Raw genomic sequence first — 26,677 nt, forward strand, 5'->3', positions numbered from 1 at the left:
CGACAATTGTCGGCAATGCCATCTCGATTTCATGGTTTGTAAGTCTTACATAGCGACCAGATCGAAATTGCAAAGAAGCCATCAGCAGTCTAGAGCAGTGGGAGCGGCCATTCGGGCCTCTGTCGCCAAGACCGCATGTTCCCGATGATGCCTTCCGCGTGCCTCTGATTGCCCACTTCCGTAGTCGAGTTTCTCGATTTACTACACAGCATTGATGTCTAGCGTCCGAGGGACACTGCAGATGCCAGTGATGGGCGTTCTTGGCCGGGAGTCGAGCTGAGCTGAGCTGAGCTGAATTCAAGGAGAAAGCGCGATTCATGCCTCAGGCCACCATCGGTCTTTTGGAGGGACACGACAGCAACCTCAACAAGCGTGCTGGAGTCGCATGACATGTTTGCGCCGTACATAGATCCAACTTACAATGATTCTGCGATAACCCCACTGCGCCGTGTGTAATCAACTATGGACGACCTACTCGGCGAAGATTGGCAGAAGCCAGCGAAGCCAACGACGACTTCCAATCCACCTCCTTTGAACCCGAGCACATTCGCGTCGAATTATAGCAGCTTACGAGCTAGCCCAGCTTTAACGCCATCGAGGAGTGCATCACCGAACTTCAGTCGTCCAGCGAGCACAGTCAATGGCAGCAGCAGCACCTCAAAGCCAGCTGGAGGCGACGCATTTGGCAATCTGCTGGGATCGAAGAAGCCAACGGGGAACAACTTATCCATTCAGGAACGGCAAAGGCAATTGATTGAAGAGAAGCGTCGGCAGCAAGAACAGCAATCTTCACAATGGGACACATTGGGCAGCGGCAGAGGGACGCCAGAGGTGCGAGGCCCATCACCTGGGATACCTCAACAACAGCAGGATGGAGAGGACGATATTATGGCTGCGTTCAACAAAGATGCGCCGGTAGACAAGTCTAGTCATTTCCCGCCTCCTAGCTCGGCCATGGAGAGTGGGCGAAGCACACCTGCATCGCAGCCAGCCAAGGCGCCCGCGAGCAATGGAGCTTTCGATGAGGATGATGACCCATTCGGCCTGGGATCTGTACCACAGCGAAGTACAGCGAACACTTCCGCTCCTGCGTTTCAAACCAACGGAGACGAAGATGACATTTTGGGCGATCTGGGCAAGCCAGTCACAGCACGTCCTGCGAAGCCCGCAGAGCCAGCACGGCCGGCACAGAGGCAAGAGGCAACAGAAAGCTGGGGAAACGAGCAAACAGATGATAAGGCATTGGCAGAACTGGTAGACATGGGCTTTCCCGCAGATAACGCAAAGCTGGCTCTCGCAGAGAACGGAGGCGACGTGCAGGGGGCGGTTGGGTGGCTCTTGCAACAGGCACATGAAGAGTCGAAACAGAAAGCCCGAGCCGAGGCTGGAGAGAGAAAACGCAGTCCATCTACATCCCACAGGAGTCCACAGCGAAGACCTCGCGAACAAGACAACGTCCCGGCTTGGATGCGAGAGGAGTCACGATCGGGTTCGGCCAATGGCCGTCGGCAGGACAGTCGATCACCAGCAAATGGCGAGAAGGACGCGGCAGCAGTGGCACAGGAATATGGCTCGAAATTCTTGAAGGGCGCCACCTCTCTGTGGAAAGCCAGTCAAAAACAAATGGCGAAGACTGTAGCAGAGTTCCAACAGGAGCGCGACCCAAGCCAGCCGAAGTGGATGCAGGAGGCGTCTGCTGACTCAAGCAGATCCAGCAGCCAACGTAGACAGGATACTGTTCGGCAGAAGCAACGCGAGGTTGACGCCACAGATGAAGCTGCAATGCTTGATGCTCCTCGTGATAGACCCCAGAAACCTCAGAGACCACCTGCAGCAGAAAGACCGGCTCCACCGACCTCAAGCTATCGCGATCCGGAGGAACCCGTTCCACAGAGGCCTGCAGCTCAGCCCAGATTTATGAATCAGCCAGCGCCATCCCAGCCGCAGCGACCTCCCTCCAAACTTACAAGACAAGATATTGAGGATCAAGCTGCCCAGGCATATGTGAGCTCTGCTCGTCGAAGGAAAGCTCCACCGAAACCTGAGCCTCAGCCTGAGCCCGAAGTTGATCTCTTCAGCCCTGTGCCAGCACAAGCTGCGGCACCCAAGGCACCTGCCTCACGCCCTACGCCCTCACCGATACCTACGCGACCAAAAGCCCCTCCTCGGAATGTACCCAGCATAGCTCCATCTGCGCTGTCGACTTCCGCCCAGCACCGCAAAGCAGGAGGAGAAGCCTTCAAGCGGGGCGACTACGCTTCAGCGCACGAGTCATATGCCGCAGCGTTACGTCCACTTCCAGCACAGCACCCTCTCACGATTATCGTGCTCAGCAATAGATCACTCACAGCGCTCAAGACTGGAGATCCGAAGCTGGCCATTTCTGATGCTGATCAAGCTCTCGAGGTCATCGGTCCCAGCCAGGGTGTCGGCGAGACAATCGATCTTGGCGCAGGAGAGGGAACAAAAGACATGCGAGAGTTCTACGGCAAAGCTTTGATGCGCAAGGCAGAAGCACTCGAGCATCTTGAAAAATGGAGTGACGCTGCAGCGGTTTGGCGGATAGCGGTCGAAGGCGGTATCGGCGGCGCCGTCAGTATCAGGGGTCGGGATCGTTGCGAGAAGTCTGCTGCGCCGAAACCTGCCACTGCTGCTGCTCCTAAGAAAGCTGCACCCACGCCGTCTCGAGCAGCAGCCCCGGCCAAGTCTCTGGGCAATAGCGTCAAACGGCCTACCCTCCCTGGTCCCAAGGAGACTGCCGCTGTCAATAAGCTTCGCGCGCAAAACGCTGCTGCTGATAAAGCTGACGATGAGAAGTTCGCTTTGACTGATCAAGTTGAAGCAAGACTTACAAACTGGAAGGGCGGAAAGGCCGATAATCTGAGAGCGCTGTTGCAGAGTCTGGATGGCATTCTCTGGGAGGGCGCAGGGTGGAAGAAGGTGGGCATGAGTGATTTGGTGTTGCCGAACAAGGTGAAACTTATCTATATGAAGGCTATCGCCAAGGTACATCCTGATAAGGTAAGACTATTTCCCTTCCTGTGGGTATGAGGCTATGTGTTTACTGACTGATTTGAAAGATTGCCCAAGACGCTACGACAGAGCAGAGGATGATTAGCGCGGCGGTGTTCAGCACGTTGAACGAGGCGTGGGACAAGTTCAAGAAGGACAATGGGTTGTAGTGGACTGCAGAGCCGTGGCCACAGTTGTGCACTCAATGATGATCAGCGATAAGTCGTGAGTAGAGAGTGAAGGCAGTGTCGAGCGCGTTTGCCGTGAGCTGCAGCTCATCGTCGCTCCTGCCCAACGGCGCGTGTTGTTGTCTGCACTTGAACTTTCTCCCGCTTCTTTACTTCTTCGCCTCTCCGCGCACTTCCACTTCTCACCACCAACCACAACACAACATGTCCACTCAGGACACCGCCGACATGGAGCGCCGTGAGTACACAGCTATCTTCTCGTGTGCACCCACTCACTGATCATACTCGCAGCTCCACCCAAGCGCCCCGGTTCGCCATCCGCCTCTTGTCCTCAGAACCAGCCAGCCAAGCGCCCATGCCTCGATCAAGACGCCGCAGAGCCAGCCTCTACCTCTGTCCCGCCCTCTGCTTCGCAGACGCGTTGCCTGCACTGCGGTGCGGATGGCCACGACTTTTCTGAATGCATTACTTGGTGCAAGGATTGTCAGGTTGGCCTCCCAGGCTTCCTCTGTCCTCACTCTCGTGGCGTCCAAGCCTCGTTGCCAGCTGCCAGTGTCATTGCCAATGCCGATGCCACTGCCACTACCGATGCCATTGCCACGCCTGCCGCCACGATCGATGCCGCAACCGATACCGCTCGCAAGACCAACGCCATTGCCACGACTGGCGCCACAGCCGAGGGTGGTCTCAAGAACAGTGCCGCTTACAGAGCCGTTGCGCTCTTCCCCAGAGATTCTGGTGCTCTGCCAGAGCACAACGTCAACTCGCAGACCGTCATCCGCAGCGATGATGGCCGCAAGCCTGAGGAGCCGTTTCTGCGCTGCCTGAAGTGCGGCGGTACTGGTCATCTCCCCACTCACTGCAATGTTCGTATTCTCAATCCTCCTCAAGCTCCTGCCGAGCTGAAGGGCGGCTCTCAGGCTCCCATCACAAGCTCTGATAGCCGTGAGCCTGAGATGCCGTGGGTCGCCGCACGTCTGCCATCGGCAGGTCTGCCGGCATTGGACGGCGTCAGTTCAGAGCGTCTTGCTATGATTGCAGCGCCTCCAACAGTGGAAGAAGAAGTTGAAGAGGAAGCTGGTTTTGATGAGAGGCTGGGTCCCTTGCAGAGTGGTACGAATACGATGCCACTTGGCCGTCCACGCCGCAATCTGTCAGGAAGTGTCGTGCAATCAAGCGGACAGTCAGACCTGGCAGACTTGCGAGCAAAGGTAGAAGCAACCCGCGGTGTCCCCCCGCGCGGTCCAGCTTCTGCTTTTCGCCATGCACCAGTTCCTGCTCATTACCCTGCGCCAGCTCCCGCTCTTCACCCTGCCGACCGCATGATGGGCTATGGAAGCGCCGCTTCCCTTGGTGCTCCACCAGGCCTGGAGGGTGGCTTCAGCATCTATGGAGCAAGCAAGAACACATCTCGCTTCAATGACACATATCCCCCGACGTACCAGCGCCCAGGCAGAGCACCCTCCAACCAAAGTCGCTCATCAACGACTCGCCCGTCGCCCGCCGATGCGGCTCCATCAATGAACGGCCCACCTCGTGGCCCAAACCAACGCCCTTCACGTCCACCAACGAACAACCACGTCTTCAACATGACATCAAACGCGATCGATCAAGCCAACAAGTTCAGGGGCACGACCAACAAGTCGAACAAGAAGAATGTGGAGCGCTACAGTGCCCACCATATGGGCATCTGGGCTGACCTCAATCAGCACATCGCCGACGTGGTGCACGGCGCTCGTGATCCAAGCCGTGACAAGAACAATGGAGACGATCACAACGCCGTGAGAAAGGCTCTCAACGCAGCAAGCAACATGCTGAGACCTTTCGTGCTCCGAGACCAGCGTCGGAACCAGCGCAACCCAGATCTGTCTCAGAGGGCTGGGTTCACCCAAGTTCGCGTGGGAAACGATGGCTTTCCCATCCAGCAGGATGACGAGGTGCACGTGAAGTCGGAGCACTGAGCGCTTTCCCCCTTGTTTGAGCCTGCTCTTCGAGCCACCGCGGCACAAGATGGCTGCGAAAAATGCTGTCCAGCGAGACAGAGAGTGCCAGAGTATACGTAGTGTGCAAAAATTCCACTTCAGCCAAAGATGTCATCCATCACATCCCCACCCTCCCTTTTCCGCTTCTTTTTCCTTTTTGGCTTCTCACTCCGCGCGACCTGTTTCTCGCTCTGCCGCTCGGCATCCCCAAGGGGCTGGTTTTCGACCTCAATTTCTGTGCGAAACACGACTTCTCCCTGATCCTCTCCTCCAGAATTCCTCACTTCCTCCTCTCTCGTGATCGCCACACCCATCTCCTCCTCCCCAAAAGCCTCAATCGCCATCCTCACTTCCTCATCACCCTTTTCCTCCAACTCTCTCGAAATTCCCACAATACCGCAGACCTCTGCTAGTGTTCCCATCAAAACCAATCCCAGTGCACTAAACCGCTGATCTGCAATAAGCTGTGAAAAAGCCAGATGCCATTTCGCGACCAAAACATCCCTCCAGAATTCCAGCCTTGCGCGAATGCGCTCAATCAAACCAGGATCTGTTACTTTCTTCTTTGCTTTCGCTGCGTGGGATGCCGGGACAAAGTTTAGAGTTTCCAGGTCTCGGAGGAGGTTTGAGAGATTTTGACGGAAGGTACAGAAGTGTCGGAACCAGATTGAGTGGCGGTGTTGATTTTTGTTGCGGTGGTGGAAGAGGTGTAGGAGGGAGGAGAGGTGGGCTAGGTGGTCGAGGTTGGAAGGGGAGATGTTGAAGTTGGTTTCTGATGGGATCGTGGCGGTGGACATTTTCGGTATGCGTCTGTGGAGGAGGCGATTGGTCTTGTGGTGTGGAGCATCCGCCGTCGTGGTTATGCTTGGATGTAATCTTTTGCGGAGATGTCTTCTAGCTGAAGTGTGGCTGCTTGTAAAAGGAGACTTGATATTCGATATCTTTCTTGGGCTCTATGATCTCGATCGGCAATTGCGCATCGGCTTAAGTTTTGCGCCGGAGGTTGTGGAGGCGCGGCGAGACGACAAGTCTTCAGCATTGAGCTTAATTGATCATTTCTTGCATAATTTGTGTCGATGTCAGTTGGTCCGAGGCAAGGAAATCCATATCAGAAGGTGGTTGTCGTGTTGCTGACCATCGGCGGGAAGATGGTTGAAGTGCAGTTGGCGGGAAGCAAAGTGGGGCTGGCATCCCACCACCTTTCATCCTCCACGACGTTATCGATCTCGTGATGTGCATATCTCGATCGCATATCTCTCGCACTTTCACACAATGACTTGAGCTGCAACACCGCTGCCACGAGCAGCACCACTCTCCGCCGCCATGGACTCTCGACGACCGCCTGAGTATGCGATCGACCTCACAGCCGACCGGTCACACGTCAGAGACATCGTCAAAGGTACACTCACCGTTCCCTCTATAGAACACAACTGACTCTTCCAGGCCTCCTCCATACCATCTTCTTCCACCGCTACTTCACACCAATCTACCCTTCCACCCACGAGCTCCTCGACCTAACCCTCCCCTTCGTCTCTCAACCCGACATCGAAGCCCTCATCGAAACCCGCACCACAACCCTCCTCCGCCACTTGGACACCTCCTCCTCCAGCTCCTCCTCCCGCAACCAACACACCTTCCTCACCCTAACTCTCCAATTCCTCGAACGCAAACGCCGGCGAACCTGGTTCCTCCAAAAACCCGACGAAGAAACACCCTGGGAAACATGGAATCTCAACATCACCGTGCTCCCCAATAACTCCCGCTCCAGCGGTCTCTCAAACACCCCATCGAATGACTACTCTTACAATCAGACACGACAGATCATGTCACATGAGTTGGAGAAAGCTACATGGCAAGTTCTGGAAATTGCGAATCAGCAGAGGAATCATATTCCACCGATAACGACGAATGAGAGTAATCCATTTCCTTATGATTTGAAGATTAAGGTTGCGGGGTCGGGTGGGAAGGGTATGATACTGTTGGCTGGAGGTGGAGGGAGTGGGGGAGGAGGTGTGGGAGGTGGAGGGTTGGGAGAGAGGGGTGGACAGGAGGGGTGGGGAGGGAAGATGGGGATCTTTTGAAGCAGTAAGAATTCAGGGAGGAATAGTAGAGGAAAATGCATGCGAGCGCGGTCTTCAGGCCACAGAGCAGGAGGATGAGGCACTCGAGAAGAAGCATATTGACAATGGAGTTCAACGGCGTTCACGGCAGCAGAGTATATACGGCCGACTTTGGGGCATGGGAATGGTATGATTGATTTGCACTGCATGGGAAAGAGGAGATACCCACGGGGAAAGGACGCGGAAGAAGAAGAAGAAGCAGGTCTCTAGCTCGTTGAGAGCAGTTGGATCGATACCCCAAATTATGATATTTGAACTTTTCGAAACGCGCACGTTGTGGGATATCTCTGTTGCCTTTAACACTACTCACATTTCACCCTAAGACACGCGTCTCAACTGCTCCGCGACTCTGGCCGATGTCGCACCGCCATGAGCAATAACTCGTTGAAACGAGCTGGGCCGTCTCCCCCCGCTACTGATCGAGCTCTCCAAGAGTACAGCGGTCCTACGCGCTATAGCTTGGGACAGTTCCTCGACAAGCAGCGTAAAAGCGCTTGACAGTCTCCCGCGTTCTCCTCGTGTCACCCCTAGCGGCCGCGAGTTGAGCCACGAATCTGCTCCTATCTGAGTCCGACAGGCCTTCGCTGACGGCTGGTAGGGCAGCGCGATTGGCAAGCGCCGTCTCAATCCACTGCTTCGTTCGCGATTGCGTAGTAATCAGAGCTTTGAGAGGCTCACATAGCTGTTCCAGCTCCGAACGCTGGCCTCTGCCACTGATTTGGTTCATGAGAGCTTGCGCAAGCATGGGTCCGTACGCGGCCACGACTTGTCCAAGTCTTGTGCGAACAACCTGGTCAGTTGGTTGATCTTCCGGCTTGATCAAACGTGCCCAGAAGTTACAAGCAGCTCGCTTGGGCATGAGATCGTTCCCGTCGAGTGCTTTGAGGGAGAAGTCCAGGATCGGAGCGACCACGTCGCCACTTCCAGAGGTGTCCATGAGGATGTTCGTGTAGCGTCCGACCAGCCTGTTGAAAACGTCGATGCAGCTTTGTGCAACGCCAGGATCCCGATTTGGCTCGCCCAGTAGCTGCACAAACGATATCACCTTTCGGTAGACTCTGTTGATCTCATCGTCAATCCGAGGATGATTGCTTCGGGAGTACTGCTGGACCAGTGTACATATCATTGCCAGGACCGATTCCAGATTGGGCGTGTTGGGCGTGCATTGTTCGAGGAAGGCAATGTTGTAGCTGGGCGGGAAGACAAATGGACCAGGCTCAGTTTCGACAAAACCACTCTTGAGCACTTTGCATACGCCTTCAACCACTTCACTGTTCTGGGGTAGAATCTGAAGCACATTTTGGCAAATGGCCAGAATGCGTTGCTGAATTGCTTGACCTGCGAGGAGTCAGTGTAAGCAGTAGCCGGACACATGTGTCGAAAGACTCACCTTCCGATGTCTGCCAGTATGTTTGCTTGTTCGCTGGCGCCGCATCATCGTTGTACAGATCTATGGGCGAATCGTCTTCTGTCTGCATGTTCTTACCAACGGCGGCCAGGCAATCAACTGCGGACACGCATAGCTCCTCTGTCGTCTCAGTATTTAGCGCCGCGCGTGCATTCGCAACCATGCCATCTATGATATCGAACAAGGCCGACAATGGTCCCGCTTTGGCACTTTCTGGCTTGACCGCCTGCACTATAGCTGCAATAGCGCCAATGACTTTTTCGTTGGTGTACGGCTCGCTCGTTTCTCCTCGGGCGAAGTTGTTGTACTGGGCTAGAAAGCCGTCGAGTTCGCCCGTAAGACTGCTTCGACAAGTTGAGCAAAGCTCAGCAATAGATTTTGCAGCACTCAAGTACAGCCCCGGGTTCTCCAGAGAAGCGAACAAGAAGCGTAGTGTATCCGGGAGGAACTCTGCGTGTCGCTCAATGTACGCGCCATACGAACCAAGTGTGTCGACTGCAGTCCGCCGTGCTTGCGTGGGCATACCCTGACTGAAGTCACCTACAACGCGATACAGCGGCGAGCGGAAGACTGGTGTCAAAATGCTCTCCGCGTCTGAATCCTCAAGAACATTGTCCGCAAGATTATTAACGCAGAACAACGCGGCTTCCAGCTCCTGCCATTGTTGTTGCTCCAAGGCATTCAAGATGATGGTGACCAGTGATTGAAACATTTCCGCACCGAGGAAGACGTAGACCGAAAGCATGAGATCTGAAGCATCCATTCGGAACTCTTTGAACCCTTCCGATTCGGCATCGCTCCAGTCTTTGGCAGTCTCAGCATCGGGGGTTCGCATCTTTTGCCAGAGCAAATTGATGAGTGTCATACATGTCGCCCGCGCAGAGGCAACCCAAATCAGGGGTGTCTTAATGCTCGGATTTGAGTATGTTACCTCATTCACGTACTCAATGTAGGTGTTCCAGAATTCGATGCTGTGCAGCGAGGCTTCGTCGTCGTCTCCTGGGTAGCCAGGAGCTTCGAGAATCGCTGTGATCATTGAGAGAGGCACTCTTGACGCCATCTCGTTTTCAGGTTGCTCCACAATTTGCTGTATGTTCGCGATGCCATATGCTATGACGAGTTGAGCAATGGAGATGACTTCAGGCTCTTGATCTTGGAGAGCCTGAATCAGGCGTGGACGAATGTGAGTGACGATGATGTTGGCCAATATTTCCATGTACTGCGGCTGGAAAAACGTGGTGTAGCTTTCCAGTACATCGCGGAAGACTTCCATTGCATCATGCTCGAGCTCAGGCTCAATCAGGAGCTGAGCAAGACTTGGTATCAATCGGCGGAGGTATTCCAGAGCTTCTGGTTTCGCTGGCCACATCGGTTGAGCGTAGTTTACCCAATTCAGGAAGCAAGCAAGGCAGTCAGCCCGTATTCGTTGAGAATAAGGCGCCGACGGCCTGCTCATAGCATGCTCAATGATCTTGCTCACGTCCTGCACGATGGTCTCCATTTGAGTGTGCACCTCCTCCTCTGCTGCATTGGTACTGTCCACTTTGGCGCTATCGGTCGCCAACTGTCCAGCAAGCCAGAGTAGGGTCACTATTTGTGATTCGGCCAAAACAGGCAAGTACTGACTGATGGCATCGTGCGAGGCAGAAAGCTGGGCCTGTCATAAGTCAGCATAGTTCACTCCACGATCCTTCTCGCGTCACATACTGTCTCGACAACGTCACCTTTTGCCATTGATGCCGCAAGATGCAGCAATGGCCGAGCCCATTGTACTGGAGTCTGCAAAAAGTACGTTCCTAGGGCACCACATAGCTTCTTCCTCACCATGTGGCCCTCTCCGGCACGATCAAGTTTGACCTAGAACAGAAGCACAAAATCAGCCTCAGCCCAAACACAAACTCTCACCTCACCACGAATTCTTAAGTCAAACCAGGAAGACACACAGTCCAAGAGATCAACCTTGCAAGAACACTCTGCGCCGTGGCAGCGTCCAATCTGGCCCTAGAAAGAAGAAGAAAACGTATGAGCAAAAGAACAATTTCCCACTAACCAAAACAACACCTCATCTCAGGGTCGGAAGTTTTTGGGAGGAAAAAACTGACCCATCATTGTTGAGTTTGACCTGGAACGTCAAGGCGGCGAAGAACCGAACATTCTGGTCTTGCGAAGCGAGCAGAGCGTCTGCGAGTTGCCAGCCCTCGTTGGAGTGCTGAAGGAGCTTGAGTTGGTCGTCGATTTGAGCGATGAGTTTCGGAGTCCCAGGTTGATAGAATCGTTTGACGAGCTGTGAGAGAAGGCAATTTATCAGCGAACCAGTTCAAGATGATAATCTCGAACAGCTCAAGCAAAAGAACACATACCTGCTCAACCTCCTCCATACTCTTCGGAGCCACGACCGCAGCGTTGGCGTCCATACTAGCGATTGAGTTTCGCGATTTGCGGCATGTCTCGCCCAGGGCACGGCCGAAGTGGCGCAGTGGGAGAACTTCGATGAGTCGGAAACCTCGATCGCAGCGCAGCAAGTCTCCGTGTGACGCTGATCCGAGGAAGAGAATGAGAAGTCGCTACCCGTGGCGGAGTGAGAATCCGTGCGAATCACGGAAGGGAGAAGTTGTTTGTCTTTGGAGAGCCGCTCGGATGACTGCAGAAAGCTCCAGGCAAGCCCGCGAGAATCGACGTTCGGAAGCGGCCGCCGAAGAGCCGATCAGGCAGAATCATGACCGCACGTGGGTGCACAATTGAATACATGTAGATCTTCACTTGGGCGAAGTTGAGACTCCGATCACATTCTGGAGTCGCAGACATACGCACTTGAGTGCATAGGACAGGCCCCGTGGCTTAGTGTTTTTTCAGAAGCGCCTTGCAAACGCTCGAAGATTCGACAGTGACACGAAAGTGGCACATGTGAGAAATATGAGAGAGTGACAAGAGTTGGTCTTCTATCTACGTCCAAATCCATCAAGCAACTGCTCTCAAGCAGTACTCATTCCACTCTGACATACGAGAGAGCTCAAGCGAGTGGGTGTCCTGTGACTCGTGCTTCAAATCAACTCATCAGCGAGCGTGCCCAGTTTCTCGTCCTCCAAAGCGCCGCATGCGTGCAGATATGCAGCGCGAACCCTCCACCAAGATGACATTGCCAGTCGTTCGAAATGTGACCGAATATCCCACCCCCAGAGAATGGCTCACAAAGCCACAATGCTGCAAACAATGACAAGTCGCCAAAAACTCCTCGCTATGCTCTGTAATAGATGAAAACGCCTGAACACAAGACCCAATATGCCCAAAGATGATATCAGAAGATCTTGAGCATACGTCGTAATTCCGCCGACTCCGCGCTCATGTCTCGTAATTCGTTACCGCGTGGTGCGCTGCTGTTGGTATTGGCAGCTTGCTCCGGAACGCCGTGCTGTGCATTTACAGGTTGAGTAGAAGAACCAATAGTAGGACCGTGGAAAGCAGCAGGATGATTGTTGAAAGGAAGTTGAGGCATCTCCACCGGCCCCGCGGTGCGTGCCGTGTGATTGAGGTAATTACGTGCGAAAGTGTTAGGACTGTATGGATCGCCGAGACCCACCGCCGAGTCTGCATTGGATGAGGTATCGCTAGCCATCTCCTGCCGCAAAGAGGAAGGGCGCTGAGGTGTGTCGTTTCGTGAAGCCTTGAACAGAGGTGATAGGTTTCTGTTGCCGTAGTGCAAAGAGTAATTGTCTTGTTGCTGCTGATCGTAATGCGGCTGAGGGGTCGAAGGAACAGAACTGGATCGAGATTGTGAGAAGTGTCCAGGTTGATTGAAGGGAGATGGAGAATGGAAGTTATTGTTAGGTGTATTCGATCCGGACGGTGTTCGTGATTGGGTACTGGGCTGATTGGAGGGTCTGATGGCGGCGGAGAACAGCAAGTCCTTCAGATTCTGCGTCTTGGCCTGCCTCTCCTGCTCACCAATATCCGCTTGCTGTTGCGCAATGCCAGGAGAAGACACTGTTCGGTGGCTCAAAGGTGGCCTGCCGTTGTTGGGAGGTACGGTGCGAGGACTGGGCATGGCCGAGTCGCGGTCCAGCTCGTCAAGGAAGGCGCTGCGTCCTGCTTGTGCGAATGGATTTCGAGGTTCTGTAGAAGGCGGTTGTGGTCTCTGAGCTTCTGACTGGCTTGCGCTTCGCGCTTTCTCTTCTCGATCCGCCTTGAAGAACAAGTCCAAAGGAGAATTGAACGCTTCCTTGGGAGCGGGGACAGGCGCAACGACGTCCGCCTCGGGAGATGACTGCTCGCCGTCGGATGTCTTTTCGGCCGCCAGTCTCGCGGACAGAGAGCCACGCACTGCAGCATTTGGCACTGATTTGGAGAACTTGGGCATGGGTAGTGCAGAAGCAGCTGGCGAAGCTTGAAAGGTCGGCCCAGCATATGCTTGCTCTTTCGCAGGTGTCGCTGGAACTCGCCCACCGGCATAAGAAATCGGTCGCCCTTTCTGCGTATTCCCTTGGCCCATATTGTCCTGCTGTTGTCGTCCTTGCGCTGCGCTGCTCTGCCGCTGCTTGTTGCTGTTGTTCCTGTGTCGCGGAGACGCAGCAGGATTTATGAGAGCGCCGTCGGAAACAGCGCCGTCGGTCTGTTGTTGCTGGTTGTTCTTGCGATTGCGGTTATTGCGCTTCGGTTGGGAAGGCGTGGTCTGTTGTCGCCCTTGCTGAGCGCCAGGCGCAGTCGGCACGGGCGAGTCGCTCATGTAGGTCAAGTCTGCCATGTCGCAGTGTGTGAAGGTCGTAATGAAAAGTCGTGTTCGAGCTAGTGTCGCAAGGGAAAGGGTGGTCGGTGGTCGCGATCCAGTGGGCTAGGTAATGTAGCGCTTCCAAGGTACGTGAGGCGGTTGTAGTGTGATGTGCGGTTGTGATTGTGATTGTGCGGCGAAAGTAGACATTGGCGTGAATGGGGAGAACAGGGCGGGAGAGTGAAGAGGCGCAGTGCAAGAGACGTCGAGTCTTTGCGCAAGATGTCGCACTCGAGGACGAGGTGTGTGAGTCGCGCCGGGTTGACAGGCGTGGGCGAGGCTGGTTGCTTAGGGCCCAAGAGATGACGCTGGATGTCTCAGCCGCTGCGCCGCTCTTCTGCCGACATTGACAACACGACGCCGCCTTTGTCTGCACGTTCACGGCCACGGCCTCGGACACCTGACTCGGCATCACAAAGACCAGAGCATGGCGTCAACCATGACGCCAGCAGAGCTTCGCGCGTCGCTGGAGCGGGACGGTTTCGTGCGTATACCACAAGTCCTGTCTCCCGACGAGCTCGAGCGTTACCGTGCCGCGTGTCAGCACGTTGTCCACAAAGCCCGAAAAGGAGAGTGGCCGTACGTGAGGACTTTGCCGAAGCAATTTCCGCCATGGAATGCGGAAGATGCACAGCAGAATGGTATATGGGGAGTGCAACATCTCCTGCATCCTGATATGCCAGGCCGCGACCTCTTCGCAGAGTCATACTTTCACGAGAAAGTGGTCGGCGTGGTTCTAGACCTGCTACAATGTCGCAGAGACGATTTGGTGCTCGAGCTGTACAATATGCTCTGCAGGCCAGATCATGACTTTGCGCTGCGGTGGCACCGAGACAACATCGGACCGCAAGCATCAGCAGAAGAAGAGCTGCGGCATTTGCAGGAACCTATCATCCACGCACAATGGAATCTTGCACTCTACGATGACAGCTCGCTCGTTGTAGTACCAGGTTCACATAAACGAGCACGGACTGACATGGAGCGAGGCGCTGACCCATTCGAGGATAACATGCCAGGGCAGTTGGCAGTGAAAATGAGTCCAGGAGACATCGTCTTTTACAACAACAACATCCTCCATCGAGGCGTGTATAACAGTAGTACGGAGAGAATGACTTGTGTGTGCCATTACTACTTGCAATCTCGCATTTGCTAATAATATCACAGTGCACGGTAGCATGGGCATCACCAAGTCCGATCCAGAACGTGCTCGCAATATCCTCCAGCACGGAATCGGCACCTGGGCATCCAAGGCCGACTTTTCGAATCTGCCTCCAGAAATGAGCAAGCTGGCGCAAGGTATGCAGGCACGACTGATCTCGATGGGTTCAGGTGATGGTGTTGGATTCACCCACCAGGACTAACAGACAGTACGCCTCACCATTCCGAAAGTAACGTGTCTTTTTGGTCTGGAAAACATTGTGATCATGGGCTTGCCGGATGAATTGCATTCACAACAAGCAAGAATAATCTTCGTCAAGCCGATCAATCATCAGTCAAGCGTGGGCGATGTCGAATAATGAAACACTTGCAGCCTCTTGAAGTTATTGTACCAGATTTCGCTAGTTGCATGTACCAAATTCATTGCTCTCAAGCTCAATTCATAGGCAGAAGTAGAAGGCGTCTCGCCTAATAAGCAAGGATGGTGTTTGGATGTCTCTACAGAGCATATCGTTGCCTTATATCGCTACTGCCAAGCCTTTAGGGTTACACGAGCAACAACTGGGGGGACAGTAGTTTCCGGCCCTGCGAGCAGGAATAGATAGAGAAGGTGCACTCTAAGATCAATTTCAGGATGCTGTGGGTAATTTTTGCGATATTGTGACAATGATGACACCTCGTCCTGCCTGCTATCGAGGCTCAAGACTGATCGACCATCGATACTAGAGCAAGAAGTGGAGGCCAAAATTTCGAAAGAAACAATGTCTAGTAATTACAACAAGCATTGGAGGAAAGCACGTAGCGAAGCAGTGCGATTTTAGAATGAGTCGAATTGCCATGAGGAGATATTTACGAACTCGTCGTAGACATACTCAATTACTTATGGTCCTTTTGCAAGGCTATTAAATCTATGTGACCTCTACGCCACGTTCTTCAAACTCCTCGATAGGCTGCCAAAGCCGACATTGATGAGTAAGTGCCACCCAATACTCCACGCCATCGCATACAAGTACTTCGGACTAAACACTGTCCAAATGAACAAGTGCGTCCTCAGCGCCGTGCAACTCGCCATGACAGCGAGTAGAGAGATGGCAATGAAAGTTGTCATGTGAGACAAGTAGACTTGCCAGTCCCATGCGCGGTCCACCTCGCCAGCGTTCGCCAATCTCGAAGAAGCAGACTTCTCTGCACCCATGACAGTCTTTAAGCTCTCCTCATGAAGACGCTTGCGTTCGGCATCGATCCAGCTTCCTTGTTTCTTCTTCTCTTCCGTGCTTCTCGAAGCAGCGAACAGTGAGGGCTTCGCGTTCAGTTCATGGCTCGAGAGTAGCAGGTTTGCTGCGCTGCACCACCAGATAGCTCCAGTCCAGTTTGATGCGAAGAGCAAGATGCCCACGGCAACGATATTGTAATCCGCTACGCCGTTGTAGGCATTGCTCAAATCAATCGATGAGATCGAGTTGCTTCCTCCCGCGCAGAAATATGCGACATGGCTGCAAAGGAGGACAGAGGTCGCAATGGCGGTGATGTTCGATGAAGCCTTTCTCCCGCCCGTCTTCTTCGCCTCGTCCTGCCTGTTCAAGAGGTACGCCAAAGCTTCTCTCTGTAGCTCCCAACCCAGAATTAAGGTCACATTTGGTGCCCTGGTCTGCATCATCAAGAAGAGACTCAGCAGACCATGGCACCTCTCCGCCAAGCTCGGTAACCTTCCCACCTGGTCCTGCTGCCTTACACTCTCCCTCCACGACATAAGCGCCAATACGATCACCACCAGCAATCCCGCTGCGAGAACACCAAAGGCAACTCTCGCTTGGACCACCAAGTCCACGTTTTGCGTAAGCGCTCGAATCCCACTCGCTAAACCTCTCACCAGTTCCGGGGCATCCGCTTGGGTGAAGTTCAACTTAAATACGATGCCCGGCAAAACGCATACAACAGCCAGCGGAACTGCGACTTCCGCTCCCATCAATCCCGCAAAGCTTCTTGTGACAAGCAGAAATCCTTGGTAAGCATAGGTGGCCAAAATGAGTAGCCACATTGCCACGTGGTGCTCCGGAAACAACGTGTGAACAATGTCGTCCGCGCCAGCAAATTTTTGTCCCGTCTGGTTCCATCTCACGCTCAGCCGATGCACGGCAAGGAGAGAAAAGACGGCAGCCGAGAGACGCAGTCGGCTCGGTAATGTCGTGAAGTTCGGAAGCCGAGTGATTGTGAGGACGGTGAGCCAAGCCGGAGTAAGCCAATACCAGAAGTGCTGTTCTTCCTCGACATATGAGGACGCGAACATCATGACGCCGTAGAGCAAGCTAATCAGCGCGAAGTAGACTCCCGCTGATGATGCTGGCCAGAGTTCGGGGAAAGATGATACCGCAAGGCCGATGATGAAAGCCGTGAGCGCCATGCCGGTGACCATGCGAGGGATGTTGTACGAAGAAGCCGTGCCGCTCAACTCGTCCTGCGCAGCCAGCAGGAACTTGCGAAGTTGCTCTTGTGCTTGTTGCAAATCTTGGTCGGAAGACTGAGCCATGACGCCTCGCAGGTGTGCCTTGCACGTTGCCCAAAGACAAGCCAGCTTCTTCTCCCCATGTGCTTCTTCACACATCTCCCCAGTCTTGGCAAGGTCCTCAGGCGTCTTGCTCGACATCAGCAATGTCTCCATAATCACCACCGTCTCGTCCCAGCTCTTCTCCCCATACGTCGCCACAACGATTTGCAAGATCTGCTCCGCATTGCGCTTCAAATGCTCAAACTTCTCCATCTCTGTGAACATCCCCTCCATTTCCGGAATGCTCACTCCCAGACTATTCCTCGAGATCGGCAGTCCCAGCAATCCCGCCAACGTAGGCACAAAATCGCTCTGCTCGACTTTCGTGTAATAGTGAAACTCGGTTCCCTCCTTTGGCAATGTCGGACACTCATACCTCCTCTTCTCCCTTCGCTCTCTTAACTTTGGACTCACGAACACCAACGCAGGCTCGGTTTCTCCAGGTCCACTTCCTCCATGGTTCCCGCCAGCATTCATTCCGTGATCGCCGGCCAGGACCAGTACCGCATTCGCTAGATCGCCATCCTCCTCTTCCATGGCCTCGAAAATGATCTTCACAATCCCATCCATCTCCTCTTGCTTCGGCAGCATATTCCGACCCAATGGCCCCGTCTTATGCCCAATGTGGTCCAACCCCAAATAATGCATAATCATGGCATCCCAATCAGCAGCGCGACCAAGTTCTTGCGGAACATGTCTCGTCACATTGAGATCAACTTCTGTGAAATCCTATTTTGAAACAAATATTTGATACTCAGCCTATGGACTTCTACGAACATGGAGGAAAGGAAGGGGACTACATTCGGCCCAGGAGCAGGAGAGCTACTACTGACCGAAACGAAAAAGCTACTGGTTCCATCACTTCGCAGGAAGAACGGCGGTTCTTCCGGATTCGTGGAGTTATCAGGGAATAATTTCAGCCAGGTGTCGTCGCCGTAGAAGACTATGTTGCCGCCGCGGGATTTGATCTGCGCCAGCCAGGTATCTTGAGTCGCGAGGGAGGATGTGGTGTCGGATTCGGCGAAGTTGAGGATCAGATCGAGGAAGGAGGGGACGGAACCTGTGGTAAGGGCTTTGACGCGAGGCATCGTAACTGTAGGCGGAGTTGCGTGGGCGGTGAAGGGAACCGCGGCGCCAGAGCGGATCAAGCTGGGAGGCATCAGTGACTTGTCTGCTGCTGCTGCTGCTGCTGTATCTGGAGAGTGCGGCGCGTACCTCTGCGTGAAAGTCATGGCGCTGTCATGGCCGTAGACGAAGTCGCTTCGCAGCGCGTCTACGACCATGAAGATGACTTTGTCAAATGGCGCGTTTGGCCGCCCATCATGACCCACGCTGCCCTCTACTCTTCCATCATTCCGCGCATCTTCAAATTTGGCAAGGCCAGGCAGGACAGGTTTATAGGGGAAGAATCCGCTGGCGAAGACGAGGACGGCTACGGGGAGCAGGAGATTCGCGAACGTGAGCGTTGCGGTCTGGACGCGACTCGGACGTGCCATTGCGGCTTCGTTTCTGCAACAGTCAGTACGTCGACAACTTCATCTCAATTCGGCGCCGATGCTGATAGCGTAGTGACAGTTGTGCATTGTTGAAGAGGTGACGTTGCACAAGAGAGGAGGGATGGAGAAACGCGGAAAGTCGAGGTCCTGATTCCGCCGAGACTTTGGACGTAACCACAAACACGCGTCTGAATGCAGACGTATGAGTGGCCACCACATCGCAGCTCACTCAGTTCAGAATGGCGTTATTCATATCAAGATGAATGAAGCCTCAATCGAAGGCTCTGCAAAGGTTGCGGACGACGTCGGATGGAGACGGGTGACATCGGCAAGAGAGTGTTGTGAGTATCCTAGTCTCACTCGACATCTTCACTCATGGATATCTGATGCAGAGAATCTCCACTTTTCCTGAATAGTCCTGCAAACGAGCTTGATGAGTCGTAGGGGTCCATTCGGAAAATGTCAGCGCCTCTGAGCCTGTTGCAATAATCGTTCAGGGACCGATCTTCACTCTGGCACCTTCGTTCGTGCTGCTTCCTACCTCGGATATCATTGAAGCTCCCAGCCGTGGGCCGGAAACAATGAAGACCAGAGACAACCTCTCCAGAATGGCAGGGTTGTATTTTCCGTGACTCGTGCTGCCATGATCGGAAAACATTCATCATATGGCCAGCAGGCTCGGTTGCATGCAGCACGACAATTCCAAGCTCCAATCATCTATCGAACGACATCCTAACGTCTCCTATCGCCTTACAGTGTATCTGGACAATCAACGAAGATGAACAGAACTGATCCGGTGTGCTAGCTCCAAGTGTACCGGCTTCCCGAGTGGCAAATTCAGGCTGAGTGAAGTCCTTACTTCGCGGCTAACAGGGTGGCGAATGAGTGAACGCCAAGTGCCGTCGTTCGTTGATCATGAGAACACACAGAATTTTCATTCGAGACCTTTACATATACAAATTGGTTCCGCTAATCACCGATGAAAATCGAGACTTCTTCAGACCAATATTCGCTGCTGTTGCCTGCCTCATCAGAACAACAACCTCGATCGCAGGCTCAACGACCGATCCAGGGGAAATTGCTAATACTACCTCGTTGCCCAGGTTATCTTGCAATAGGAGACTCCTGCCCATCCGTCCGAGAAATCATTCCAAGAAGGAGACGCTGCCAACATCCCTTCACTTTCGTTCACATCATAATCCTATTCTGTCAAGCATGGCCGTCGAAGCTGATCACTCACTCCAGCAGGATGAGCATTCATATTCGAGAACGACGAAAGCCCCTCGATAGCATCACACCTACGAATGAAATGGCAACGAGCTTCATTACCGCTCGACGACTCATATCAAGCAAGGCGAATTGATACAACCCCACTGGAGCAACGATGGCATCGTACAACACCAGAGACGGAGCGTATCGAGCATCAAGTGTCCCCAACGAGTCGCAGCCAAACAGCCCTATCTGTCCTCAGCTCCAATGGAGGAAGGGAGTCTTTCAGAAAAAGGAAATAAGCATCGCCTCTGTTATCAAAGCACGCTATCCTACATCGTACTGTCCCGACGGATGCGATCATCGAGGCATCGAAACACTCTACAAAGACGCACACAAACTGAACAGTCAATTCGATCCTGGCTACCGCCCTGTCCGAGACCAACGATGGCCCATTGCCACCATCTATCGACCGGAGTACATTGATTCGAAGCTGCTCATGCTCATGCTGAGCTACGATGGCAAGAGCAGACTGATACGGCTCAAGCACCTTCCACATCTACCGAACGTTCCTGCCATTTTGCGGGTCTTCCAGGAGATGAATGCCAGCTGGATCATCACCAGTCACGATGGCGGTATACAAGACCAGTTTCACGTTGTGCTCCGAAGAAAAGGGATTGCTACTTGCCCTCACCTTACGATCGTTGCGACTCGGCAAGCACCACCAGTGGCCGCGTATTGGCCCTCGTTGCAGCTGACACCAAGCTCATGTGGATGGGGCGTTCCAATGCGGCGTCCTCAGGCTACAGGAATATCGTGGGACGCTGTATGTTCCGTCGTGACGTGGCGCTACTCGGCCTGCCTTAGGTCAATCAATTGTTTTGCTGTGAAGGCTTCCTGTCTGGGACAACAATGCCATCAGCCTGGAAAAAAACTCGGCAGCAGCAAAGTTTGCCCACCGATGCATCCTTAGGCCGCACTACTGAGGAAAGTGGTCCTAAAGCAACATCGAGTTGGATTGTTTCGATAATTTTACTGGTCGCTCGTCCCTGGTATGGACCCCAATAGGGTATGAAGTATATTCATGCCCCTGCTCTGCCTCCGACGTTGGCTCTGGCTGGCGTGCTCGCAGGTCAAACTCTGCTCGATGTCAAGTCAAGTTTATCCGTGACGGGGAAACGCAGACGCATTCTTTGGTGTAACGGAATGCCAACACAGCCAGTCCATGGCGAGCAGGAAGAAGGTCGCCAAGTGATCGAGACATGCAGCGTTTCTGCCAGTCTCAAGCAAACAAAAAACGAACATCAGACCAAAGGAAAGCATCCGTTCCATCGAGCTAGTTCTCATGTATTCGAAGGAACTCCAATTGCACTACTGCCAACGATACATTCTACCTGAACCAAGGAACATATCTAGAAGACTCGGTACTTGGAAGAGCCAGCATCTGGTCGATTCAGAGCAACATCGACTTCAGCACATCATGCTCAAAAGGAGCACTGCTATCTCTAGCCGTACTTCACCTCTGAGGCCACAGAGATCTCGAGGCAACGACATTACTAACAGCGCTACCATATCAAGCAATACAGAGGTAGCTCAACTCCGATACGACAACAAATCCCAATCTCGATTCGTCTAGAGCAACACTAGCTCTCATAACTTCAATGTTGACTGAGGCATGCTCACCTTAAGCCAAGCTTCCGTCGTAAGATCATTGAAGTCCGAAGCATCCTGAGCACAAAAGACAACGCGACTCCCAGGTGGAACGAATACGAAACTCAGATTTGTCACGGGCTCTAATCTTCGAGTCAGTCAAACTTCAAGCCGTCCCTCTGAATGATGGCCCAACGACATCAATTGCAGTGGAAGCATCCCCACAGACTCAGATTCAATAGTTGTGCAGCACCAAAGACTGGCTCGATTATGTCACAATCTACTTTCACCCAGCGAAAGTATACCTCGAAGCATTACCTTCAAGTGGTACCTTCTGGCGAGGTTGTTATTTGACAGCAAGGTCCGGTGCCTGCTTTGACCCCGACGCCGTAGCAGACCAGGACACCAGCGATCTGGATCGCCGGCTGCATTGAATGAAACCTGATATACCGAAGCAGTTCGCAAGCTCGTCGCTGACTCCAAAGCCAGGATGGACTGACGTCCAAACAAGCTGAAGCTTCGTGGGCATTGCACTTTTCTCCCAAATGCAGAAGCAAGCAGCGGTCCAATCAGCGCTGATTCCGAAACTGGTACACTACACCATGTCGGCGGTCTGGAGCGTTGTCGGCATTAAATGAAACCGCCTTATGAGAAGCGGTCAGCGGTGCACTACTCACTCCGAAACTGGTACCAAACATCGTCCCGAAAATCTGGAGCAGCATTAGCATAGGCGGATCCTCACCCACAGAAGCAATAGCCAAGCCCATTTCTAACTCTCAGGCCGTGATCGACCAAAATGCGAGCAATCTGGAGCAGTGTTACCATTGTACCACCTCGAATCAACAGAAGCACTGGTAATTCCAAAACTGACTCCAAAGCCAGCATCAACCAAAAACGGGAGCAAAATGGAACAGTGTTGCCATTGCAGTAGCTCTTACCCATGGAAGGAGGGCCTTGTCGGCACTGGCTCTGGAATGCGGACAAATCAAAACGCCAGTAATCGAGAGCAGTATTGGCATTGGGGCATTGCTCATTCGCAGAGATAGTGGTTTGGCTCAACAAGACTCCACCAAGACGACTCGAGATCTCCACCCGTCCGTACCATCGACGGCAACGAGGTGGCTCAAGACCTGGAGGCGCTCCACCATTCTCGGCAGACTCTGTGACAGCGACAGTGCATGACTCGAAACGATCAAGCAATGGACAGCGAGGTCGCATGAAGAGAAGTAGAGACTGGAGTGCACATGAAGCGAAGGTCAAGTGGATGCCATTATTACGGATGTCTACTTAAAAGCTCTTTCACTCGGCAGCATTGGCCGCCGCTGAGCGTGTCATCCCAGCTGCGTGTGCGCGAACAGAAAATCAGAGACGCGTGTGCGTGAACAGAAAGTCGCAGACGCATGTGTGCGGACAAAAGGTCAGAGAAGTGCTGCCTTTACTGGTTGCTTGCCTCGACCTCCTCGGTCTCGGCCTCAGCCACGGTGCCCTGGTTGGTGGCAGGTGGTGGAACCTGCTGGTAGCCGCCAACGATGACGCGTGGGACTTGCTGTGGGTTGCCTGCGTAGGCAGTGCCGAAGGCCTGTGGTGGCGGCGGGTGTGGCCAGCCTTGAGGTGCCGGTGGCAGCATGTAATGCCCGCCGAACTGCATCGGCTGAGGTGGGTAGTATGGCGCCGGGTTGTAGACGTAAGGGGCCGGACCATAAGTTGGCATGTATTGCATGAAAGCTGGGTGTTGTGCCATCGGCATTGGTGGCTGAAGGTACTGCTGGCTTGGAGCGGCAGTGTAGTTGTCGTAGCCGTAAGCCGGAGCTGAGTACAGAGCCTCCTCAGTCATTTGGTGTTGGGTGCCGCGATCATACTGGGAGCGGCGGGAGCGGTCACCGTACTGACGCCGGTGCTGTGGCGGGAACAGGCCAATGCTGCTCGCATTATCGCGCGAGCGCTGGTTCTTGGTGATGTTGTTCGACGGTGGGAATGGCTTCTCAGTGCCGACAGCAGCAGGGTGAGGAGCGTCGAATGGAGTATACCACAACTTTGGGCGATAGTCCGGGAATTCCGACATGATCGACGAGTTGCGGAATTTGTCGATGATGCAATCGATACCTTGCACAGCAGCATACGACAACTGCACGTTCTTGCGCGGGTGCGAGTCTGGCGACCACTCGGTGCCTTGGATGTTCTCGACGAACTGGGCCGTGGCAGATGGGCTGATGAAGTTGATGAAGCCGTAGCCGACGTTGGTGTTCTTCTCAAAGTCGATGCGCAAGTACGAGAAGTCGTACTGATCCTTGGCAACTTGGTCGACGCGACGCTTCAGCTCACGGAAGGTCCAGCTGTTTGGAATGTTGCGCATCATGAGGGTGGTGCGAACGTCCTGGCCGCTGACGATACGGTCGAGAACAACTGCCTGAGACTCAGAGCCCTCACCAGCAGTATCGTCGCGACGGCCAAGCTGGCGGTTGCGCAGTGGCTGGCCATTGGGAGCGGAGTCTCCACGACGCTGCGGTGGGCGATACAAGCCGCCTTGGTTGGGGTGGGTGCTCGGGCCGGCTTGAGCCATCGAGGAAGACACGAATGGGTCAGCCTGTTGGTATGAGTTGGCGCTGTCGATCTCGTAGCGGTCGCGGTAACAGTAAGGCTCCGGCACCTTTGGCACGACGATTGGTGGTGTGCATGGACGAGGTGCACCGTTGCTGCCGGTGGACCAAGCAGTGCGGCCAGTTGGGCTGCAGGTGACGTGGAGAAGGTGATCGTTATCTGTGCTGAGGCTCAGATTGTCGCCGTACGGCTGAGCAGTCACTGCGAATTGCTACGTGCTGTCAGTGATGTGAATGGCAGATGAGCGGCGGGGTGTACTTACGCTGAAGTGGTGAGGGTTCATGAAATTGATCTTCTTAAGGACCTCGTGAGCGTCGGTGATACGAGTCAGCTCGAAGCGGTATTGCCAGTCCATGGAACGCTGCCATGGAAGGTCCTTGCTGGCGAAGACTCTGCCGTGGTCGAAGGCCAGCTGCGTGATGCCGGACTCAAGCTCGTCGAGGCCCGCAGCGGTGGTGGGCGCGATCGGTCGGCAGACGAACACGAATTGGCCGTCGTAATGGTAGGCTTGGGTGCTGTTGGCGTAGATGCGGTATCCGACTGCGCCATCGTAGGCGCTGTGGCTGACCCACTCATACTTCCACTTCGGCCGAACGATATCCAAGAGGCTCTGAAAGGCAGGTGTGGATCCAAGATCGTTGAAGACCAACCAAGCAGTGAAGGTTGCGCACATGTTGCTTGGCTCGGAGATCTTGAGGTCGTAGACGTGCTCCTCGAGGTGGAATTGGAACTGCGGTGATGTCAGCAAGGGTGATTCCACGTGAGCAAGGGGCAGCAACATACATCAGCACTCAGGGCAGCGATACCGCGATCGAAGTCAGCTCGGTCCTCGATCTTGACGACCTTGAGGTAGCGACAAGCCCCGACGGGGCCCACGTCGGTGGTGAAGTGGACCTTGCGAGGGATGGTGCCGACTGGGGGAGGACCGACGGCCTTGGCTGGTTGCTTGCCCTTGCCCTTTGCCGAGGCGACGATGGCTGGACCTGGGGCAGAAGATGGCGCCTCGGCTGCCTCGTCTGGGGTGCTGCCGCTGAGCAGGTGCTTGATGAGTACGTTGCCTGGCTCGAACTTGGGAGAATCGCCGCTGAGCGTGATGCTGTTCAAGCGGGCGGCGAGGCCAGCTGAGGTGAACGGGTCCGCCACGGCGGCGCCGCTGCCGCCATTTGACTGAGCTGGACGAGCAGTGGAGGTGCTCTCTCCGCTCGGGACACGGCTGCGTCTGGTGAAGTCAGCCAGTGGTCAGTGAGGTGAGGGAGGGCAACAGGTGACATACGGCTGCAGTGGAAAGACGACGCCCGGCGGCGGGCTGCGTGGGGCCTTGCCCTTGCCCTTGTCGGCGGTGGCGTGGTTCGAGGTGTTGGCGGACATGTTGTCTCTGGGTGACGGTCGCTGTGGTGGCTGCGCGCGTGTCAGCTTTTCGCATTCAGGGAGCGCGGTGAGCAGGTGCCACTTACAGAGGGTAGTGGTGCAAGCTGCAAGAGTGGCTAGCGGTGCTGTGCTATGCTCTTCTGTGCTGCCCAAGGGCTGTGTTGGGTATCGCGGCCAACGTCAGTCAGCGGTCAATGAGCTGGAGGCTGGAGCCAACGAGGGTGAGGATGCTGCGAGTGATGTTGCCGTCTGCTGAGCGAAGGATGATGCCCGGAGGGAGGTGATGCACGAGATTTGCGGTCACCAAGGGTGGCAATATGGGTGTTTCAAAAATTGAGGCCGAAGTGTGTCGGTGGAAGAGGAGAGGAGGGAAGTGCGAGAGAGGAAGGCGAGGGGATTTTGAACCTCAGTGCGGCAGCGGGAAAGAACCGCGGGATCTCCACACCACCAGCACCACCTTCCTCTCGACAAACACACTCGCTTCGCACCGTCACGCCGGCGCTCTGGACGCTGGACGCTTTGCACGCACCAAACTGGTACCAGTCGACAGCTCTTGGTCGTCCGCTGCTCGTCCAATTTGCCGCAGTCCACAAGAGCCATGAGCGGTGAAACTTCACTTCATTGTGGTGTCTTCGCTGTCTCTACGCTGCTGGATAGAGTTCGAAGACCCACCCACACTCTTCGCAAAATCCATGGCTGCGAGCAATGCCCTGAGCGATGGTTGCGAGCGTGTAGCACGACGTGCAAGTCGCGCACAATAGCTAGCAGTGATGGAAATGCCTCATATGCGACGTATCTTTCGTCTGGAGTTCTTTCTGACCATGCAGCGACTCCACTCATGTATTTTTGTTCACTTCCTGTCTTCCATGGGATTTTGATAGAGGCCCGAGCTCGCCAGTGGAGCCAGCGCGGGAGTGGCTTCGCGCTAGCAGGGTCCCCAAAAAAGCTTGGGTCAGGCGTTCATCAGTCTTGGCGGGACTGTTCATTGGTGATCCGGGCACTGGCTGGGAACGCGACTCTACACCTCACCTTTTGGTTTGCGCGCCAGAAATTCGGTTCGCGATCTATTTCTGCTTTCTGGCAGCTTCTTGTCTCGTGCATTCGGTCGTTTCATCGTGAAGGAGCTCTGTGCATTGCATTCCGTGAGTACGTCGGCCCACTGCGGCGTCGTGGCTGCTGCC

At 54.3% G+C, this 26,677-nt stretch overlaps 9 protein-coding genes across 9 annotated transcripts; 4 read left to right on the forward strand and 5 right to left on the reverse strand.

The window, feature by feature from the left end:
- Positions 1–462: 462 nt before the first annotated feature.
- On the forward strand, positions 463–3,182 carry RHO25_011096 (uncharacterized protein; the record flags this gene model as incomplete). Its single annotated transcript, XM_023602031.2, has 2 exons — positions 463–3,021; positions 3,081–3,182. The coding sequence occupies 2 exons, from the start codon at positions 463–465 to the stop codon at positions 3,180–3,182; spliced, it is 2,661 nt and encodes an 886-aa protein (XP_023451434.1).
- Positions 3,183–3,404: 222 nt separating this feature from the next.
- Positions 3,405–5,161, forward strand: RHO25_011097 (uncharacterized protein; the record flags this gene model as incomplete). Its single annotated transcript, XM_023602030.2, has 2 exons — positions 3,405–3,438; positions 3,492–5,161. The coding sequence occupies 2 exons, from the start codon at positions 3,405–3,407 to the stop codon at positions 5,159–5,161; spliced, it is 1,704 nt and encodes a 567-aa protein (XP_023450924.1).
- A 119-nt stretch (positions 5,162–5,280) lies between these two features.
- Positions 5,281–5,979, reverse strand: RHO25_011098 (uncharacterized protein; the record flags this gene model as incomplete). The annotated part of the gene is made up of 1 exon (XM_023602029.2): positions 5,281–5,979. One exon carries the CDS (start codon positions 5,977–5,979, stop codon positions 5,281–5,283), a length of 699 nt encoding a protein of 232 aa, XP_023450840.1.
- A 526-nt stretch (positions 5,980–6,505) lies between these two features.
- RHO25_011099 (uncharacterized protein) lies at positions 6,506–7,263 on the forward strand (the record flags this gene model as incomplete). The annotated part of the gene is made up of 2 exons (XM_023602028.2): positions 6,506–6,581; positions 6,626–7,263. 2 exons carry the CDS (start codon positions 6,506–6,508, stop codon positions 7,261–7,263), a joined length of 714 nt encoding a protein of 237 aa, XP_023451429.1.
- A 484-nt stretch (positions 7,264–7,747) lies between these two features.
- Positions 7,748–11,124, reverse strand: RHO25_011100 (uncharacterized protein; the record flags this gene model as incomplete). Its single annotated transcript, XM_023602027.2, has 6 exons — positions 7,748–8,640; positions 8,693–10,367; positions 10,418–10,567; positions 10,654–10,711; positions 10,813–10,994; positions 11,071–11,124. The coding sequence occupies 6 exons, from the start codon at positions 11,122–11,124 to the stop codon at positions 7,748–7,750; spliced, it is 3,012 nt and encodes a 1,003-aa protein (XP_023451430.1).
- An 881-nt stretch (positions 11,125–12,005) lies between these two features.
- Positions 12,006–13,448, reverse strand: RHO25_011101 (uncharacterized protein; the record flags this gene model as incomplete). Its single annotated transcript, XM_023602026.2, has 1 exon — positions 12,006–13,448. The coding sequence occupies one exon, from the start codon at positions 13,446–13,448 to the stop codon at positions 12,006–12,008; it is 1,443 nt and encodes a 480-aa protein (XP_023451431.1).
- A 463-nt stretch (positions 13,449–13,911) lies between these two features.
- RHO25_011102 (uncharacterized protein) lies at positions 13,912–14,833 on the forward strand (the record flags this gene model as incomplete). The annotated part of the gene is made up of 2 exons (XM_023602025.2): positions 13,912–14,587; positions 14,637–14,833. 2 exons carry the CDS (start codon positions 13,912–13,914, stop codon positions 14,831–14,833), a joined length of 873 nt encoding a protein of 290 aa, XP_023451432.2.
- A 716-nt stretch (positions 14,834–15,549) lies between these two features.
- RHO25_011103 (uncharacterized protein) lies at positions 15,550–18,671 on the reverse strand (the record flags this gene model as incomplete). Its single annotated transcript, XM_023602024.2, has 3 exons — positions 15,550–17,904; positions 18,009–18,324; positions 18,391–18,671. The coding sequence occupies 3 exons, from the start codon at positions 18,669–18,671 to the stop codon at positions 15,550–15,552; spliced, it is 2,952 nt and encodes a 983-aa protein (XP_023451529.1).
- A 4,294-nt stretch (positions 18,672–22,965) lies between these two features.
- On the reverse strand, positions 22,966–25,496 carry RHO25_011104 (uncharacterized protein; the record flags this gene model as incomplete). The annotated part of the gene is made up of 4 exons (XM_023602023.2): positions 22,966–24,339; positions 24,391–24,858; positions 24,912–25,347; positions 25,402–25,496. The coding sequence occupies 4 exons, from the start codon at positions 25,494–25,496 to the stop codon at positions 22,966–22,968; spliced, it is 2,373 nt and encodes a 790-aa protein (XP_023451528.1).
- Positions 25,497–26,677: the final 1,181 nt, after the last annotated feature.

Source organism: Cercospora beticola, chromosome 7 (assembly GCF_033473495.1).
Source record: "Cercospora beticola chromosome 7, complete sequence".
Taxonomy (NCBI): Eukaryota; Fungi; Ascomycota; class Dothideomycetes; order Mycosphaerellales; family Mycosphaerellaceae; genus Cercospora; species Cercospora beticola.